This window comes from Chionomys nivalis, chromosome 4, assembly GCF_950005125.1.
Source record: "Chionomys nivalis chromosome 4, mChiNiv1.1, whole genome shotgun sequence".
NCBI classification, from domain to species: domain Eukaryota; kingdom Metazoa; phylum Chordata; class Mammalia; order Rodentia; family Cricetidae; genus Chionomys; species Chionomys nivalis.
Genome location: NC_080089.1, coordinates 36138215 through 36157515, shown reverse-complemented (window position 1 = coordinate 36157515; position 19301 = coordinate 36138215). Strand labels below are relative to the sequence as shown.

At 39.2% G+C, this 19301-nt stretch overlaps 1 protein-coding gene across 3 annotated transcripts in view; it reads left to right on the top strand.

Moving 5' to 3' along the window:
• Nucleotides 1-1074: 1074 nt before the first annotated feature.
• Ccdc15 (coiled-coil domain containing 15) overlaps nucleotides 1075-19301 on the top strand; it is a 72284-nt gene continuing 54057 nt past the window's right edge. For all 3 annotated transcript variants that reach the window (XM_057768198.1, XM_057768197.1, XM_057768196.1), the window contains exons 1-5: nucleotides 1075-1103; nucleotides 1381-1567; nucleotides 5762-5911; nucleotides 6496-6687; nucleotides 18742-18855. In XM_057768198.1, the coding sequence (XP_057624181.1) occupies nucleotides 1388-1567; nucleotides 5762-5911; nucleotides 6496-6687; nucleotides 18742-18855 (636 nt within the window). In that variant the 5' untranslated portion in view covers nucleotides 1075-1103; nucleotides 1381-1387. The remainder of the gene's footprint in view (nucleotides 1104-1380; nucleotides 1568-5761; nucleotides 5912-6495; nucleotides 6688-18741; nucleotides 18856-19301) is intronic.

The following is a 19301-nucleotide window of genomic DNA, read 5'->3' as shown; positions in this document are numbered from 1 at the left end:
GATTGCAAGTTCGAGTTCTGGCCTACGCAATGAGTTCCAGTTCAGCATGGGCACTTTAGTGGACCCTAAACCAAAAGCAAAAGTGTAAAGGGGGTTGGGGATTTTGCTGCAGCGCTTGTCTAGCATGCCAGAGGCCCACACTCACATCAAAACAATGAGTTTTTATCTCTCATTTTAATCAAATGCCCAAGCAGTGTTTGGAGACCACTCACTAGGTTGCACACAAGACCATGTTGAGGATAATCGTGAAACTTCATTGTAAACCTTATGAATGGCGTAAAGGAGCAGTGTGCTTTACTATTTATTGGTTTAATCTGCATTTTGAGGATGCCCTGGCAGGATGTTCTACACCAGTGTTTTTCAACCTTCCTAATGCTGCAACCCTTCAATACAGTTTCTCATGTTGTGCTGACCTTAACCATACAATGTATTTCATTGCTATTTCAGAAATGCAATTTTGCCACTGCTGCAAATTGTAATGTAAATATCGGATATAAAGGATATCTGATATGCGACCAAATAGGGTCGTGACCAACAGGTTGAGAATCACCTTTTGGGTGCTTTCTTTCACTGCGTACCCTTGCCCGCCCGCACATCATGCCAGACATCCATCCCTCTTACAGATTAGGAGATGACAAGCCAGGCCATGATAGCACACGCCTTTAGTCCCAGCATTTGGTAGGCAGAGACAGGCAGACCTCTGAGTTCGAGACCAGCCTGGTCAACAAAGAGATTTCCAGGAGAGCCAGGGCTACACAGAAAAACTCTGTCTCAAAAGAACCAAAAAAATTACACTGAAAATAAAATCGAGATGACTACAGCGCCAGCGAGCACGCAGAGGTGGAACCTAAAATCGGAGATTTCCCCGACCTGCTCTGGCCCTCCCATCCAAAGGGCAGGAAGCGGAAGTGACGGAACCCCCTCCCTTCGTGCCCGGATCCCCGCCCCTCGCCCCTTCCCTGCCCGGAGGGATGACGCGAAGCCGGAAGGGGCAGGGCAGGCGTCCGACGCGGAGTGGCGGTTTGTTGTCCTGGCTCTCCGTAGCAGCCCGCGGAGTTTGAGTGTGAGGAGGTCCGAGTCGCGGCGGGCTCCAGGCTTTCCAGGTTCCCCTGTTACTGCCCGCGCTTCTGCTCGAGCTTCACAGGTTCCCCGCCCTCCTGCACCGGCTCCGGTGGGGCCGCGCTTCTCGCTGCCGTGGGGCATCCTCTCAGACTCAAGTCCTGTCCCCACCGCCCACCTATGCTCAACTCTGAGCAGTTTTCCGTCTCCCAAACCAATCCTCGTTTCTCCTTCCCTTGATTTTCATTCCTCCCGGAAAGTAATTTTCAAACCATTTCCCCCCCGTTTTTATTTCTTGCCCCTCTCTTTTCTCCTAAGCAGAAGTCAGATGGCAGGAGGTATGGCGCCCCTCAAGAAGCCTCGGAATCCCACAAAATTACCCTTGGCTTTAAACCCCACGAAGAGTAAGGACGTTTTGGCAGTGCTGGCTGAGAGGAACCAGGCCATAATACCAGTTGGGGCATGGGTGGAACCTGCCTCACCAAATTGCTCGGAAATCCCCGCACATGTGAGTGTCAGTTGACCCAGGTACAGAGATCCCTGCCCACCTTTTTTTTTTTTTTAGTAAGCTCCTCTAATTAGAAGAATGCTGTTTCTATTCTGTTATAGATTATATTCTTGTGTAGGGATTATACAATAATGATGTATTTTCCATCTTTTGTTGGCATAATCAAGTACTATTTCAGTACTTATTACTCACCATACAGAACATAATTCGTGGACCAGTAAATAGTTTATTTCACAAATTTGATTGTTTGCTGTGTACATCTTGCAGACACTTTGTAACATGATATGAATGACTGTTGGTCACTCTTTAAATGTTAATTAGTAGCCTGGTCTACAAGAGCTAGTTCCAGGACAGGCTCCAAAACCACAGAGAAACCCTGTCTCGAAAAACCAAAAAAATAAATAAATAAATAAAATAAAATAAATGTTAATTAGCTGCTCAAAGTTTATAAGTTTTTAAATGAATATCAAGGCAAAATGAAGAAAGAAAATAGAAGAGAAAGAGTTTAATCCTGACAGAAACACAGAGAAAGAGGACACCTATGCTCAACTCTGAGCAGTTTCTTCCTCTTCTGGTGTAAAGTAGGCCTTTTAGGACGTATCTGTTGAATGAATGAGAAGATATGGTCTTTGTTGGTCCTGAAAGAACAGAAATGCAGTTGCTGCAGACAGGAGGAAGCATTTCAGATGAAGGGACACCCTTTCGAAAGTTTACCACATGTAAATGTTTGAATGAGTATCATGCTAACACATGAGAGCTGTTTTGCAAGGTTTTTATTTAGTGTTTCAATGGGCTCTCCCTTGGCTCTTTGTTCAACTTTTATTGTGCATAGCGAACAAATATTCTAAAACTTGTTTTTATATTAAATAGATATTGCCTAATTTATGTAGATACCCAGAAAGTGTTTATGGAATGCAGGAAATCTGCAATGTTCTTAGTGTAGACAAGGAACTAAACATGGGTGAAAAATATATTCTTAGTGCTCTTGATTTTACAGGAGATACAAGACACATTTAAGTATTACATAAGGGTTCGGGAGATGGCTTAGCAGGTACTTGTGCAAGCCTGATGACCTGAGGTTCTGGTCCTGGAATCCAGGTACAAGTTAGATGGGGTGGTGTACATCTGTAATCCCCACACTTCTGTATTGAGATGGGAGCCAGAGACCGGAGAATCTTGCAGAAGCTTGTGGGCCAGCTATCCTGAAGCACAGAGAGACCCTGCCTCAAAACCAGGTGGAGGGAGAGAGAGAGAGCCAACTTCTGAAAATCCTCTGATCTCCACACATGAGATCAGACTATGGCATGTACATGTCTACACACAGACACACACATACACACACAAACATACAAAATAAATTTTGAAACTTATAAATGTGGGGCTAGAGAGATGGCTCAGCAGATAAGATGGTTGCTCTTGCAGAATTCCCAGCATCCATTAGGCAGCTGTCTTTAACTCCAATTCCAGAGAATCTAAACCTTCTGGTCCTTGAGGACACTGCAGATATGTGGTGCACAGACATACATGCGGCAAAACACCCATACACAAAAAGATAAAGATAATAAAAATTATAAATGGCTAGATATGGTGGCACACGCCTTTTATCCCGGCACTCGGGAGCAGCAGCAGGTGATCTCTGAATTTGAGGCTAGCTTGGGAGGTCCAGGTCAGATATAAGAGCCAAGTCAAAACCCAAGTCATCAACTCGCCCCAGTTACTAATGTTAATAGCAATGCAATATAGTAAGTTAATTTTATTTATGTTCGTCATGTATATCGTTACATATTCATTGATTTATACCTAGCTTGTCACCTTTCAGAAAGGATTTCAAGAGTTGAATTGCATGTGATTAAGTGCTAAGACTGTCTCAGTTAATCAAAGAAATACGACTTGGCTGATATAACCGAGGAAAGTTTAAAAGAATCTGGGGACTGAGGGTAGCAGAAAGTAAGCAGGAAGTGTTCAGGATTATAAGGTGGGTTGCATTGATTGGAGTGGAAGACTTAATACTTGACAGGATTTGAAAATCAGGGCAGTGGCAAACTATAGGAAGTCTTGGGGAATATTGATTTTGTTCACTATTTAATATTTATAAATATGCTACATGATCAAACTGTTTGAATTAGATTAATCGCCTCAAGGTTATAAGGGTTAGGGAGAGATTAGATTTAGGGGAACAAATTAGAATAAATTAAAACACTTTAGACATGAAGCATATCATCAGAATTTCTTTAGTAAGAGGGAGTGAAGGAGAGAAAGCCCTGAAAAAGGAGAGTGAAATAGAAATCAATAATTAAAAATTGATACAAAGTTCTTTTATTATTGAAGTCAATACACTTTAATTCCATCTATTTATTTGTGTATGTGGAAATTGGTTCTCTCCTCCCGCCATGTGGGCCTTGGCGATGGAACTCAGCTCATCAGAACCTTTACCTGCTGAACTATCTCACTGGCCCAATACTTCTTTTTAATTACTAAGATACCTTTATAATCTCAGTAGTATCAAACTGTTCAAAATTTGTTACCATAATACCTTTTTTGTTGTTTAAAATAGTTTAGTTTAAGTTTTCACACATTCAGAATATTTAAAGTCTTGAAATATGCACAAATTGTCTCCTTTCCTATTTTTAAATAATCCTGTTATCAGTTCCAGTCAAAGGGAGTTTGATCAGCATATTTAATCTGGGAAGCCATCCTTATAAACAAGCACAGCACTGTCATTTCAAAGATGGGGTAAATAGTTGCTTGGCTGCTCTAAGGGCATAACCTATTCTACATTCCAAGGGATCTTGAGGGTGCATAAAAACCTCATAGCTTAGAACTTCATTTCTCTTTGGTAATTAAATTATTATGAAAAAAAAATCACTGTGGTCTTATATAAGATCTCTCTTGCATATTACACCCCCATTTCTTGTTGTATAACAAGCCCCATGCGAACATAGTGGCATAAAGCAGGAAATGCTGTGTGTCAGGGGCTTGCACAGAGTAAAGTGGCATGTCTTTATCTACTTCGGTGTCCTGGTCCTCAGCTGAGTGGCTTAAGTAACTGGGTGTATTTGGGACAGCTTTATGGGTTCTGGCCTTTAAAGTTCTTGGGTCTTTGCAGGCTATCGTGTTCAGTAAGACTTTTTCATGTGTGTAATTTGGGCTAGGATGACTAGAATATCTGGGGTGGCTGGATGTCTTTCATGTCATTTGGCTAGTTTAACTAGCTGTGTTTCCGCTGACCACGGGAGTCTCAGAGCAGTAAGAATTCTTTTGTGGCGCTGGCTTTCCCCCATGGTGAGCTTTCCAGAGCTTCAGTAGAAGTTACTTAATGACCTTGTTGGGGAAGTCATAGACCCAACATTTCTGCCTCATTCTGTTTATACATAGATAGATAAAATTCAGTGTGGGTTAAAAGACTACACAGGAGTGTCAATACCAAGAGAATTGATTGTTTAGATTAAGATATATCATTTTTGAAGACCAATTTTATATAATTTAAGCATTATTTTCATCATATATAAATTACCCAAAGAAAGGAGTGTTCAACATTTCCTGCCCTCAGAATTCATAATCTAGTAGGAGAATTAGTGCTACATTTTATTCATATTAAAATGAAATGTGCTACAGCACAAGAGCTCAGAGGAAATTCTGGATAATCTTGAACTATAAGAAGCCTTTACTAGATGGATGAAAGGAAGGCTATATTAGAAATGGAGTGAAAGGCACTTGGGAGACAGGGAAGGAGGTTGAGGTCAGCTTTAACTGTGTAGTGGGCTGCAGACTAGCTGGGGCTATAATAGTGACATACTCCCTTCCACCCAAAAAGGGGATGGCACTATACATTGGAAACATGTCTGGTGAATGGTGAGCAATATGGTAGGTATTTCTACTGTCTACTGATATTAGAAGCCATGACACAGGGTCAAGTTCATTAAGAATTAATGAAGACATCTTTAATTTTAGTTGATTGAATAAAACATTAGGATTTGATTTGATATTCACACATTCCATTTTTTAAAGCTCTTGACTTGCTCTGAGCTCCTGGGACTTGCTAGCTACACTTAGACAGTGGGTTTAACTCTGATTTCCTTGCTCCTCTGGAGACTCGGTCTTCACGATTATAGACTACCTTTTCTGTATTCATGGCATTCCTCATGGGCAAAACTGATGACATTTAAGTTCATTTTCTATCTTTTCTCTTCAAAGGCTTCAGCATACATGATTGAAGAGGAAATAAAGGAGCAGCAACGAAGAAAACAAGAATCTCTGAAACATTTTCAGAGACAAGTCCAACACCGGGTAAACCAGCAAGTTAAGCTGAGGAAAAAGCAACTCCTTCAGAAGTCCTACAAAGCAGTGAGTCCCTAAGTGAGCTAGCTTGTGGGGGAAGCTGTGTGCTGTGAGATAAGCTGTGAGGCCCCATCAGGATCGCTTCTCCGTTGATTCTGTGTTGTTAAAATCCAGTTTTCATGTAGAGAAACTGTTTTTATTCCTGTGTTCTTCTGACTTGCCTTTTTTTCCCCCTTTCATAAAATACTTGAAAAAGAATGTCAGGATGTTGGGTATAGATTTAAGTTTGAATTCCTAGAATGAATTAGGGTGGGTCTTCCCACCTCAATCATCCGATCAAGGAAGTCCCTCCCAGGTGTGCCCAGTTGCTTGGGTTTTCCTTGATTGCAGACGTACTCCAGTTGACAGCCACAGTTAGGCATCACAGTATGATGTGATACTGAATCCTACAGGATTGTAGACGAGCTAGTGGGATAGTCTAGTTAAATTATTAGCACGTGAGAGGTGCCTGGTAAATGTTGGCTACTCTGTCAGCTAAGGCTTCCTGCCCCCTACTCTGTTGTTTTGGTTGAAAATCTTATGGCTGCTGGGAGGGATTATTTGTGTTAGAAGGGAATAGAGTCTCATTATCCCCCGTTTCCTTTGCGTAGGCAGAAAAGGAAGGCCACATAGCCATGCAATGCTCAGATCCGACACATTTAACTCCTAAAAGAACAAGTGTTTTCCCCAGCAATTTGAACGCTGCTATTGGAAGTTGTAGGTTACCCCCTTCCCAGGTGCCTGGGGATGCAACAGAAGACGGAGAGAATCAGAATCAGTTGTTTAAACAACAAGCTCACGCTGTAAGTACAGGTACATTTCATTTATATTAGTGATGTTTCCCTCAGTCCTCTAACATACAGATATATTTAGGGTATAAAATAGAGATTACGAGGTAATAAACTGTATTTCACTTTTTTTCTTGTGTGTATGTGTAGTATATGTATGTATGTATAGACATGTGTGTGCACATGTATAGGTTTGATGTTAACATCAATTTTCCTTCTCACTCACTTTCTGTCTTATATATTGAGGCAGGGTTTCTCACTGAACCTGGTGTTCCATTCCCCATCTCTGCCTCTCACATACTGGGATTTATACATGGACACTAACTCACCTGGATTTTTACGTGGATTCTGGGGATCTGAACTCTGGTCTTCACAGTTGCACAGCAAACTCTTTACCTGATGAGCTATCTTCCAAGCCCAACTTCACTTTTTTATTGCCACTTTTTTGGGGGGGGAGGACTAGTATGATAGTGCTTATTTTCATTTTTAAAAAATTGTTTATGGATTGATTGGCTGGTTGGCTGATAATGTCTGTGTAGCTCAGGCTAACCTGAGACCCACAACCTCTATCTCCCAAGTGCTGGGGTCCTTATTATACATATCTCCCTTATTATAATATATTACATTCTTTTTTGAGAAGACATTGTAGAATCAGCTAAAGAAAGGTATTAAAAGTGTATAATTCAAAATTTATTAGAGTCTTAAGTCAAAGAACATCGAGTTTCCCAGTTATACTGAAATTATGTTCTTTATATGTTATTGCCAGTTAGTAGCTACAGACAGAACTGATGTTAACCTTTGATGCTAAGGAATTCAATATAGTTACAAGTATTTAATTTATTATTTTTTGTTTCTCTTTTCTTTTTTAAATTAATAATAAAATTATCTACTATATGCCAAGCAATAATATTTTAAATTCTTAGCATATCAGAATACTCGGAAAAAAATTTAGTGACTTTTTAAATGTATCTAATTAAAATTGAAAGCACCGTGAGTAGCAGCATACTCCCCATCCAGTCAGTTCCTTTCTTGGTTGGTTACCTGAGCTTTTATTGATGTGTTGCTTACCTCTGCTTTAAGAAATGTTCTACATCCTATTTTTTTTTTAATATTTATTTATTTATTTATTTATTATGTATACAATATTCTGTCTGTATGTCTGCAGGCCATGTGAGCCACCATGTGGTTGCTGGGAATTTGAACTCAGGACCTTTGGAAGAGCAGGCAATGCTCTTAACCGCTGAGCCATCTCTCCAGCCCCTCTTCATCCTATTTTAAAACACATATTTAGGGATAGTGAGAAGAAAAGAAAAAAAATTGTTTATTTGCAATGAGCACATGCAAATAAAAGCCATTCTACTTCCTGAGTTAATGTACTTTTCCAAGTTTTACTTAGGTTCAGGGATTGACCTAACTGGGGCAACAAGACGAGATATAGGGGCACCTGTACAGAAAAGCTGGGATCAGATGTGCTGGGCTCTTTGATGGAGAAGCTACAATACGCTAAAAGTTCAGCATGTTTATTGTGTAGAGTTCAACAGTGAGGTAGGTTATTGCATACAGCTGGATCAAGGAGGCAGGGATTATGATATACTGCTGGATCAAGGAGGCAGGGTTTATGGTACACAGCTGGTTCAAGGAGGCAGGGATTATGGTACACAACTGGATCAAGGAGGCAGGGCTTATGGTACACAGCTGGATCAAAGAAGTGGGGATTATGGTATACAGCTGGATCAAGGAGGCAGGGCTTATGGTATACAGCTGGATCAAGGAGGTAGGGCTTATGGTATACAGCTGGATCAGGAGTCATAAATGCCTGGGGGGAGTGGGGAAAGCTATGTTGAATTTTTTCTGCACACGTTATCAATATCTGCATATGGAGCAGAGAAGGATTTGCCATCTCTCTTAACCTCACCCAAGGAAGGCTTTTCCACTTCCAAGGCACTGGGGTCCTTGACACGTCTGCTCCATGTCAACAACACACATCCACTCAGGATTTACTCACTTTCGCAGTACTTGGTCATAATCGAATTGGACTACATGTGTAAGTAGAGACTGTTAGAAGGCACATGCTATCATCTTCGAATTTTGTTTTGAAATTTCTTTTGCCTCAAACTTTTTTCATTGTTCAGGGACATTGTGTATTTTGTAGTAATCATTTTGATGATCATCTTAATTTTCTTTTTTAATGTTTATGAATAGGAGCCAGATATAGTGATAAATACTTATAATCTTCATCTTCAGGAATCAGGTCAGGAAAATAGAAAGTTTGATACCACATAGATTCTCCCTTTATAAAAAAAAATGAAGAATTTATTAAACTAGACACTGGTTACATTATAAGAGATAAAAGAGTCAAGGAAAATCCAGTCTTTACCATCATGATTATAACTATAAATCTCATTGCAATAAGGATTTTTTTTTCTATAGAATACAGTGTGTGGCCTGTCACGCAGTCAGCATGTAAGTGAACAGATTATATTTGTTAAGTGTTGTAGGGGGATACTAATATGTGAAATAGGACCCTTGATGGGTTTACATTTCCAAATAGATATACTGTAGTCTCCTATACCCCAAATCTAGTAAGTAATAGAGACATTTAATGTGCTTGACCAAAAAAGTTGTGCTGTGGAAACTCCAAATTTTAAAATTCTAAGGAAATTGTACAGAGAGAATTTATGCAAAGGGTGGAATTGAACTGCTTATTTTGAATTGGTATGCGGACCTAAATTGATAAATTCCAGAGACTTTTTGAGATAGGAACAGTGAAAAGTGTGGGATCTGTAATGCTAGAATAAGTGGTGAACTCTTTCTAGTTGGTAGTTCATAAGGAAATAACAGAGAAATGAGGTGAGACAAGAAATCCAGTTATAAAGAGCCTTTGTATTATGAAATGTTAAAGGTTTGTATACATTTTCATTCTTTTTCCTTGAAAAATATGACTTAGTGAAGGATATCTGGTGACTTACTGATTTGGTCCTGTGAACTTTTGTCCACACAACCCTGTGACAATGGTTGTTTTTATTTTCACCATTTCTAGTGCACTTTTAATCCACTAGATGTCATTATGAAGCCAGACAATGAAATTGTTGAAGCATTAACTCCTGTACTTTGTGTAGAACTGATTAGATAATGGCATCATAATTTTATTTCTGGTTGTTAGTGAGTTTTCAGGTTTTGTTTCTTTAAACTATAGAAAAATAGAATACTGGGGTTGGAATTTTAAGTTGTTTTTCCCCCTTTTTATTATTTCAGTGATGGGTGTTTTGCCTGTATGTATATGTCTGTGCACTATGTGTTTGCAATGTCTGCAGAGGCCAGAAGAGGACATTGAAACCTCTGGAACTGGGGTTGCAGAGGGTCTTGAGCTGTCGTGAGTGCTCAAGCTGCCAAATATAAAGATCTTGAGTTTATTCTCAAGGACCTGCATAGTGAAAGGAGAAAACCAACTTGTGCAGATTGTCCTCTGAGTTTCAGCTGTGATTTGGGACACTGTATTGTTGTTTTCCCAAGTGAAGGTGCTTGCCACCAAGCCTGAAGACCTGAGTTTGATATCTGGGACCCACATGCTGGAAAGAGAGAAAAACTCCTCTCTCTCTTTCTCTCTCTCTCTCTCTCTCTCTCTCTCTCTCTCTCTCTCTCTCTCTCTCTCTCTCTCTCTCACATACACACACACAAACGCACACACACAATAAATAGTTTTAATGCAAATGTGATTTGGCTAACTTTTCTCTTTGCGTCTCTACCCAGCCTCCTACCTATTAGCACTTGATAGTCCCTACCTGCTGACAGACCAGGTGTGATCAGGAACCTAAACTAAGGCACTAGAGCCACGGAGTGGGAAGAGGTTTCAAGTGGCCACAACCCCTTTTGTTAGTACTGATACTCGTTATTAAGGCTTTGTTTTCTGTGGTGTCTCTTGGTTATTTTATTTAGATTTCGTCTTAAAAACATCTTACCATATCTTCATTCTCACCATGTAACACATTTATCTTTAGATCATGCAGCATGGTTCATTTTAACTTTCTGTTTCTCACTGAATATTTTGCTGTCTTGGTTCTTTAAAATAACTTTTTAGTTAACATAAAAAATAATTTCATTATGAGATTTTTATGTATATCATTATACCTTTCTTTTAATTGCCCTCTCCCACTACCATCTGTTTCCTATCCTTTTCCCTTTTGCTAGCCTGCCTCCCTCTTCTTCTCTCCCCACTTTTGCTCTCTCTAAAACCTAGATTTTTGTTTGTGTGTTTGTTTTTCAAGGCAGGGTTTCTCTCTGTCACTCTGGCTGTCTTAGAACTCACTTTGTAGACCAGGCTGGCCTTGAACTCACAGAGATCCGCCTGCCTCTGCCTTCTGAGTGCTAGGATTAAAGTCATGAGCCACCACTGTCCGGCCCCTAGGTTTTTTGTAAGAGAAAACATGATGTTTTGTTTCCTTCCTCATTACCTACTTGTTCTGCTCTCTCTTGTCGACCTTTTCTTCTTTTTTAGCCTCCTTTTACTTTCATATTTGGGGTGCACACATACTGTAAGAAAAACTATAAGAGAAAATGGAATGCTTTTGTCTGCGTCTGGTTTGTCTCACCTAACAAGATGCTCTCCAGTTCCAGTCAACGAGCAAATGACATTATTTCATTTCTCTTCATGGATGAATAGAGTTCCATTTGTGTATATCTATTCCATGTTTTCTTCATTCACTGATAGACATTTGTGCATGTCTTCTATCTTGGCTATTTTAAATAATGTGCAGCCATAAAATGGATGTGCAACTCTCTCTGTGATATGCTGAGTTAGATTCCAGCTAGAGCTGGATCACATGATAGTTCTATTTGTAGTTTTTGAGACACTTTCAACTGATTTTCACAGTGGCTACAGTGGTTTGTGTTCCTACCAGTAATATATAATAATCCTTTCCCCTCATATCCACGCCAGCATTCTCACTAGGTTTAGATAAAATCTCAAGGTAGTTTTTAAATATGCATTTCCCTGGTAGCTGAGGCTGTTGAACATTTAAAAATGTATTTCTTGGCCATTTGTATTTTCAATCTATTTATTGACTGGATGATTTCCCTTTTCTAGTGTCTAACTTTTTCTGTTCTTTATAAAGTCTAGGTGTTAATCCTCTGTCAGATGTGTGATTAGTGACAATTTTCTCTCATTTTGAAAGGTTCGTTACTTTTGCTGTGTAGAAGTTTTTTAAATGTCATGCAATCCCATTTGTCAACTAATTCTGAGAACAATTTTCTGTGCTATTAGAGTGCTTTTAGAAATTCCTTAAAAATTTTGAAGTGTTTCCTGTGTGTCCTTCTGATAGTGAATTTCAGGTCTCATATAAGGATCCTTTATTATTTTTCTTACCGTGAGAGTGTCATATGGATTTAATTTCATTCTTTTACATACTGTTTTTATTCTTTTATGACTCCACAGATTCCTAGCGTTTTTCCTATCCTGTAAACAGTTACCTTTTGTAGTGAGGATTTATTTGTTTTTATTTTTTATTTTGTGTGTGTGTGTATATCTGTGTGTGGGTTCAAGGAAACTAGAAAATGGCATCAGATTCTCTGGAGCTGGAATTAAAGGCAGTTGTGATTCCTGGGAACTGAACTCAGGTCCTCTGGAAGAGAAGCAAGCATTCTTAATTACTCAGCCATCTCTCTAGCCTTTTAAGTAAATACTTAAGTGATGCAAAATAATTGTTGAATTATCTATAAGGTGCTGTCTTTTCTATTGCTGTGTTAAGGAAGAAACTTAAAGAAGAAACAGTTTATTGGGGCCTACAGTTGAGTCCATGATCATCATGGTGGGGAGTATGACAGCACGCAGGCAGGCATGGTGCTAGAGCAGTAGGGAGTTGGGGAAAAGGGGAGAGAAGAGAGAGACGACTAGGAATGATGTTTGTTTTTCTAAACCTCAAAGTCCACCCCAATGACATGCCTCCTCTAATAAGATCACACCTCCTAGTCCTTCTCAAACAATTTGATCAACTGGGGACCAAGTATTCAAATATATGAGCCTGTGGGGACCATTTTTATCCAAACCACCATAGATACCATTCAGGTAATTCAGAGTAACCCACACAAGAAAAGTTTGTATCAAGAATACACTCAATTGGTGCTGTAGATACTGCACACTGGTTAAGAGCACACTGGTCCTACGAAGTTAGTATGAGGCCATCTAGACTACATGAGACCATGTCTCAAACTCACTCCCCTACTACAAAATCAATATAATGTGTAAATATACTGCATTATATTGAAAGAAAACAACTTTGGATAGCTATTTTTTCATTGCACATAACTTAAATTGATAATACATTCCATAGCGAAAAGTAGATAACATTCTATAAATATTAAGCCCTATGTTTTCCTATGAAAAACATACACAATATTAATAGTTTTAGTTTGGTTACATACAAATTCTGTTCTTCCAGTAGGCTAAAATACATGAACAAATTAAAAGAGCTAGAGGATATATATACATATATAATATGTTTGTTAAATTTTGCCATGTATACTTGCTAAATGTTTTAAATTTTTATCATATAATAATACTGGTCATATTTTGACACTTAAATCATGACATTTATTAATATAAGTTTGAGCAAAGGTATCTTTGCTAATGACTAAAATTGTTTATGAGCATGACATATCACTTTCTGTTATGTAACATGTAGAAGACACTGTATCCAGACCTGTATTAATTGATATGCAGCTCTTTAGCCATTGTTCCAAGCAGCTAAGGCTTGGGGGGAGGCTGTGAGCCTTTTTTAGTAGAGCTTGTGAGATGCCTGTTTTCCTCAGACTTATCACGTACAAAATGCTGTCTCTCAAAGAGTCAGAGTGAGTGAACTTTTGCTGACTGGTGTTTCTGTGGGTGGAAGAAAACCTAGGGTTATGTTCTTTGCCTAAGCTCTGAAGTAGTATTGTGTAATTGTGTAAACAAAGAAAAAGGTATATATAATATCCATATTTTAAAAACAGAAGAGCTTTGCCTGTTTTTGCATTTCTCCCTCCACTAAAACTACTATTTAGTTTTGATATTTTGTAAAGTTTTATGTTTGGGTAGTGACATTCATGTTTCTGAGTGATTAGCCGTTTTGTGACAAAACATTAGCTGGGGAGACACAAGCCACAACAGACCAATGTACAGATAGCGCCGAAGTCCAACTGATGAACCAGTGTGTTTATTGGGAGCACAGGGGAGCAGTTCCTTACAGAAGCAGAAAGAGTCAAAGACAGCTGCATCACCAAGGCTCACCCCAGCCTGGGTGACAGCTCACACAGCTGGGCACCTGGAGCTCACTGCACAGCTTGCAGGTTGCTCCACAGTTGGAGAATGTCCTTCCCAGGGGCCTCCGTTGTCTAAACCTCTTCCAGGCAGTTGGCCTGCTCTGAGTCTTTGCAGGTTTCCTCCTCTGAGAGTCTTCTGTGAAGCTCAGCTTGTTTAGTCTTGGCAGCTCGGAGTCTGAGGTAGACCCAGAGATTTGATTGCTCACTCTGGCAGGGAAGGGCTTAATGAATCTGGTCAGTTTCAGGGACTTCCTGCCACAATTTTGGGTTGTTTACCTTCCTGTTTAAAGAGTTCCCTGGGGACTGGGCGGTGGTGGCGCACATGCCTGTAATCCCAGCACATGGGAGGCAGAGGCAGGCGGATCTCTGTGAGTTCGAGGCCAGCCTGGTCTACAGAGCTAGTTCCAGGACAGACTCCAAAGCCACAGAGAAACCCTGTCTCGAAAAACCAAAAAAAAAAAAAAAAAAAAAAGAGTTCCCTGGGGGACGGACTGTGCAATCTCAGAGGAAACTTGCACAACATAAGTATGTGGTAGAGATTCTTATTGATGTTCCATTAGGAAAGGTGAGAATTTGGCTCACTTTTCTTTCCCTCTTGCCATTACACATACTTTTCCATCCCGGCTCTTTATAATATTACTATACCAAAATTTTCTTAGATTGAAATTCAGCATTTTCATTGCCATTACCATAAATATTAATCATACCAGGTGGTAACTGCAGGTTTTTTTTTTTTTAAATATTTATTTATTTATTATGTGTACAATATTCTGTCTGTGTGTATGCCTGCAGGCCAGAAGAGGGCACCAGACCTCATTCCAGATGGTTGTGAGCCACCATGTGGTTGCTGGGAATTGAACTCAGGACCTTTGGAAGAGCAGGCAATGCTCTTAACCGCTGAGCCATCCTGCAGGTTTTTTTTTATCTGAAGTTGCATTGATTCTTTTTATTTGCTGGGTTTTCTGTTCAGTTATGATTTTTTCATCTCCACTAGGGAATTACTTTTTAAATTATTTACTTGTACTGATGTTTGTGTTGGAGGTAGGACTCGTGGAAGCAAGAAGAGGGCATCAGATCCTTTGGGGCTGAAGTTAAGGTAGTTGTGAGTTTCCTGACATGGGTGTTGGGACTGAACTCAGGTCCTTTGGAAGAACAGTATATGCTCCTAGTAGCCCATTTGTTTGTTTTGAGACAGAGTCTTACTCCTTAACTGAGACTGCCCTGGAACTTACTACTTAGCTGAGGCTGGCCTTGAAATTGCAACAGTCCTCTTGAGTCTTCCAAGTGTTTGGATTACAGGCATGAGCCACTACAACCAGCTTCATCAAAAAAGCTTAAGTTGGCTAACCATTCAGTGCTAGTCTGTTAATAATAATTAATAGCTGTAAAAGATTGAGTTATGTGTCTAGTTTTATGTAAGAAAGACACTATTAAATTTTGTATTCTGGATATATTTTATTTTTAAGATTTTATTTATTATGTATACAGTGTTCTGTCTGCATGTATCCCTGCAGGCCACAAGAGGGCACCAGATCTCATTACAGATGGTTGTGAGCCAGCTTGTGGTTAATGGTTATTGAACTCAGGACCTCTGGAAGAACAGAGCCATCTCTCCAGCCCCTGAATATACTTCTAAACATACAAATATAAGTACATGCATATACAGTGATAACTATTACCTTACAAATCTTCATTTATACTAGTTTCTTTTAATTATCAAATAGTTTTATACTAGATATAGCTATTTTCTGTGTTTTGAATATTAATTCTTGCTCTTTCATTAGTTATAGTTTTTGTGGCTCATCTAACATATTACCTCAAACTTTTTTGTTTTTGAGACAATGTCTCACTCAGTAGCCCAGAACAGTCTTAAACTCACTGTGTAGCCTAGGCTGGCCTCGTACTCTCGTTCCTGCCTCAGCATCCCAAGTTCTATTATCCGTGCCCACATACCCAGATTACCTAACTTAAATGACTAAAGTGTCAGGAATGTATTTGTGACGGTTTAGCGGTTAGACATCTAAACTGAGTTTCATGGATCCTAATTTAGGTATCAGCAGGGCCACCTTCCCACAGATTTTAGAAGAAAATATGTTCCTTGACTTTTCCAGCTTTTGGTGTTTACCTGCTACCATTCCTTTCCTTGTAGCTGCGTTCTATAAGCCTTTGTCTGCCTCTTCACACCATCTCCTCCTCTCTGCTGACCCTCCCTCTACTGCTCTCTTACAAGGACACTTGTAGTGGCAGTTAATGTCCATTTGGATAATCTGAGACTGTGTCCATATATTAGTACTCTTTTTTTTTTTTTTTTTTTTTTTTTTTGGTTTTTCGAGACAGGGTTTCTCTGTGGCTTTGGAGCCTGTCCTGGAACTAGCTCTTGTAGACCAGGCTGGTCTCGAACTCACAGAGATCCGCCTACCTCTGCCTCCCAAGTGCTGGGATTAAAGGCGTGCGCCACCACCGCCCGGCTATATTAGTACTCTTAACCATATCAGCAAGGGTTCTTGTGCCTTATAAAATGTCAGAGTTTAAGGGATTAGGATCTAGTATTTTTGGTTGGCCAAATAGCAGTCAATATTCAGACTGCTATAGTTCTTTTTATTGAAAAGATTTTCACAAGGTTGAGGCTTGGCAAAGTGTTAGGGTATTGAAAGAGAAATAAAACACAGTGCTTCTTCTGGCTGTTAGACCACTTGAAACCCTGCTTATGACTCAGACTCTAATGGAAATTAGTAATTGATGGGAAATAAAATTCTGACATCTGTTTCTAGATGCATTACAACAGACTACAACAGACCTTTGAAATCTTTGGCCATATGTATGGGTCATTGAAACCTATCTTACTTGATAATGAACAAAGCAGCATATAACTCGCTATACATTGTTTAACTCCAAGTGCACAGAATGTCTTTTTGCATTGTGAATAACTCTCTTGATTTCTGTTGCCACTCTGCACCTGATCCAGAAGTCTTCTTTTTGTTAGAACGAAGAATAATGGTTCCAACTGGTTTACCTGGCTACAGGTGTAGACCTCTGGAAACAAGGACTAAAGAGAGAAGATACACTGTAGAGCATTGGACTGGTAGTAGTGTTTTTTTTAATCTTTTGCTCATTATTAGTAAAAATTACATAGTTTGATTACTATATCACTACGTCATAGTTTTCCTCAAGGAAGACTTGATTCTGTTAGCATTTTAGTAGTGGGTTAGAAGTATTTCTAGCCTTGCTGTAGTTTTTTTAATTAGTGCGGAGATGTTTGTTCTTTTCCTGATGCTTTGTGTATCCTAAATAGAAAGATGCACAGTTTTTTTCCCCCTCCTAAATGGACTTTCTTTGAAGATTTGAAAGAGATAAAATAGGTTCTACTACTGGAAAAGGAAAATAGTTATGTACTAAAATCACTAGAATAAGGAGTGAATATAAAATCATATGATGGTTGCATATCAGCTGTTTCTTAGAATAATTGAAATAAATTGGTTCTATTGTACAGTGTTGCACTCTACATTAACTTAATGTGATAGTCAACTTCCATTATTAACTTGACACTATCTTGAATCACCCGGGAAGAGAGTCTCAGTGAGGGATTGTCTGCTTCTGGTTGGACTGTGTGCTTGTCTGTGGAGGGTTGCTTTAGTTAAATTCATTGATTGGGAAGACTCAGCCCACTGTGGGCAGCACCATTCTAGGCCATGTGTCCTGAACTATTAATAAGAATGGGGAAATTAAGCTAGTACGAGCAAGGAGTCAAGTTTGTTGCTGATTGGGTATAATGTGATTAGCCCTTTTAATTTCCTGCCTTAGCTTCCCTGCAATTGATGTGGGATTCCCCTCTGTATGCTGTGAATACCATTGGTTAATAAAAAAACTGTCTTGAGCCTGTGATAGGGTAGAACAGAGCTAGGTGGGGAAAACTAAACTGAATGCTGGGAGAAAGAAGAGCAGAGTCAGGGAGAAGCCATGTAGAGACAGATGCTGGATGGAACTTTACCTGGTAAGCCACAGCCACGTGGTGATATACAGATTAATAGAGATGGGTTAGTTTAGGATATGAGTTAGCCAGAAATATGTTTAAGCTATTGGCCAAACAGTATTGCAAATAATATGGCTTCTGTGTGATTATTTCGGGGCTGAGCAGTAGGGAACCAACAAGCAACCTCCTTACAACATACAATGGTGGACCTGGAACAGTAAACTGAAATAAACTACTCCTTCCCCACACACGCTAACCACTGAGTTGCATTTGCCAGGGTATTTTTGTCACAGCAACAGAAATGACCTAGGACAGTTAGGAAAGCTTCCTGGAGGAGAAGGAAATCTGAAAAAAGGCTAGTATTAGGTTTTAAATGAGGTAGTACAGAAAAAAGTCACATAAGAAAATTAGAATTTTAGGAGAACTAGGTATGGAGTCTTATAGCAAGGAGTAATAAAAAACATTTATGCAAGATGAATAGAAGATAAGGAATGTATTTGCTCAATAAATCCTAAGTATATTTAGGTATAACTACCTGACATTTTATGTATAAAAGGTATGTATCTTTTTCAATGGGTTTGCTTTATAGAACTTAAGTCACGAAGTTACCCAGTTTTATCACAGAATAATGACAGCAATATTATAAAGTGCTCTGAGCAGACTAAAGTCTCCTTGCAAGTAATCCTTTTGTCCTGAACCTGGCATCTTTTAATAATAGAGATCTGTTTTCCTGTTGGAACACTGAGTGCATTTGGTATTAGGATTTTAACCTGGTTTTGTTTTCTTTTTTCCACCTTCTCTGGCAGCTTAGTCAAACTCTGAAACAGGCACGTCAGCAGCTGGCATCCTTTAAAACTGTGGGTGACAGAAAGACACCAGTGTTTCTAAATGGTAGAAGGAAAGATTCTCCTGCCCATGAGGTAAATTAATTTCCAATATGCTGCTTTTAAAAATATGTGAAAATATATCTAGGAATTGATTTTTATATCAACATAATTTAGAAATGCAAAATAATCGAAGTAATATTTAATAGGGAATACTTGACTAAATTAAGATATACCTAAATAGTAGCCATTCTTTTGAAAAATTTGATTTTCAAATAATATCTGAAGAACAGGGAAAACTTTTAACTGAAAAAAGTAGTATATAAAATTACATATTCTATAATCTTAATTTTAAAAATACATGTATTTATTCAACAAGTGTTAACACTAGGCCATGGTGGTGCGCGCCTTTAATCCTAGCACCTGTGAGACAGACTCAGGCAGATCTGAGTTTGAGGCCAGTCTGGTCTACAGAGTGAGTACAGGACAGCCAGGGCTGCACAGAGAAGCCTTGTCTCAAAAGACAAACAAAAAATAGTGTT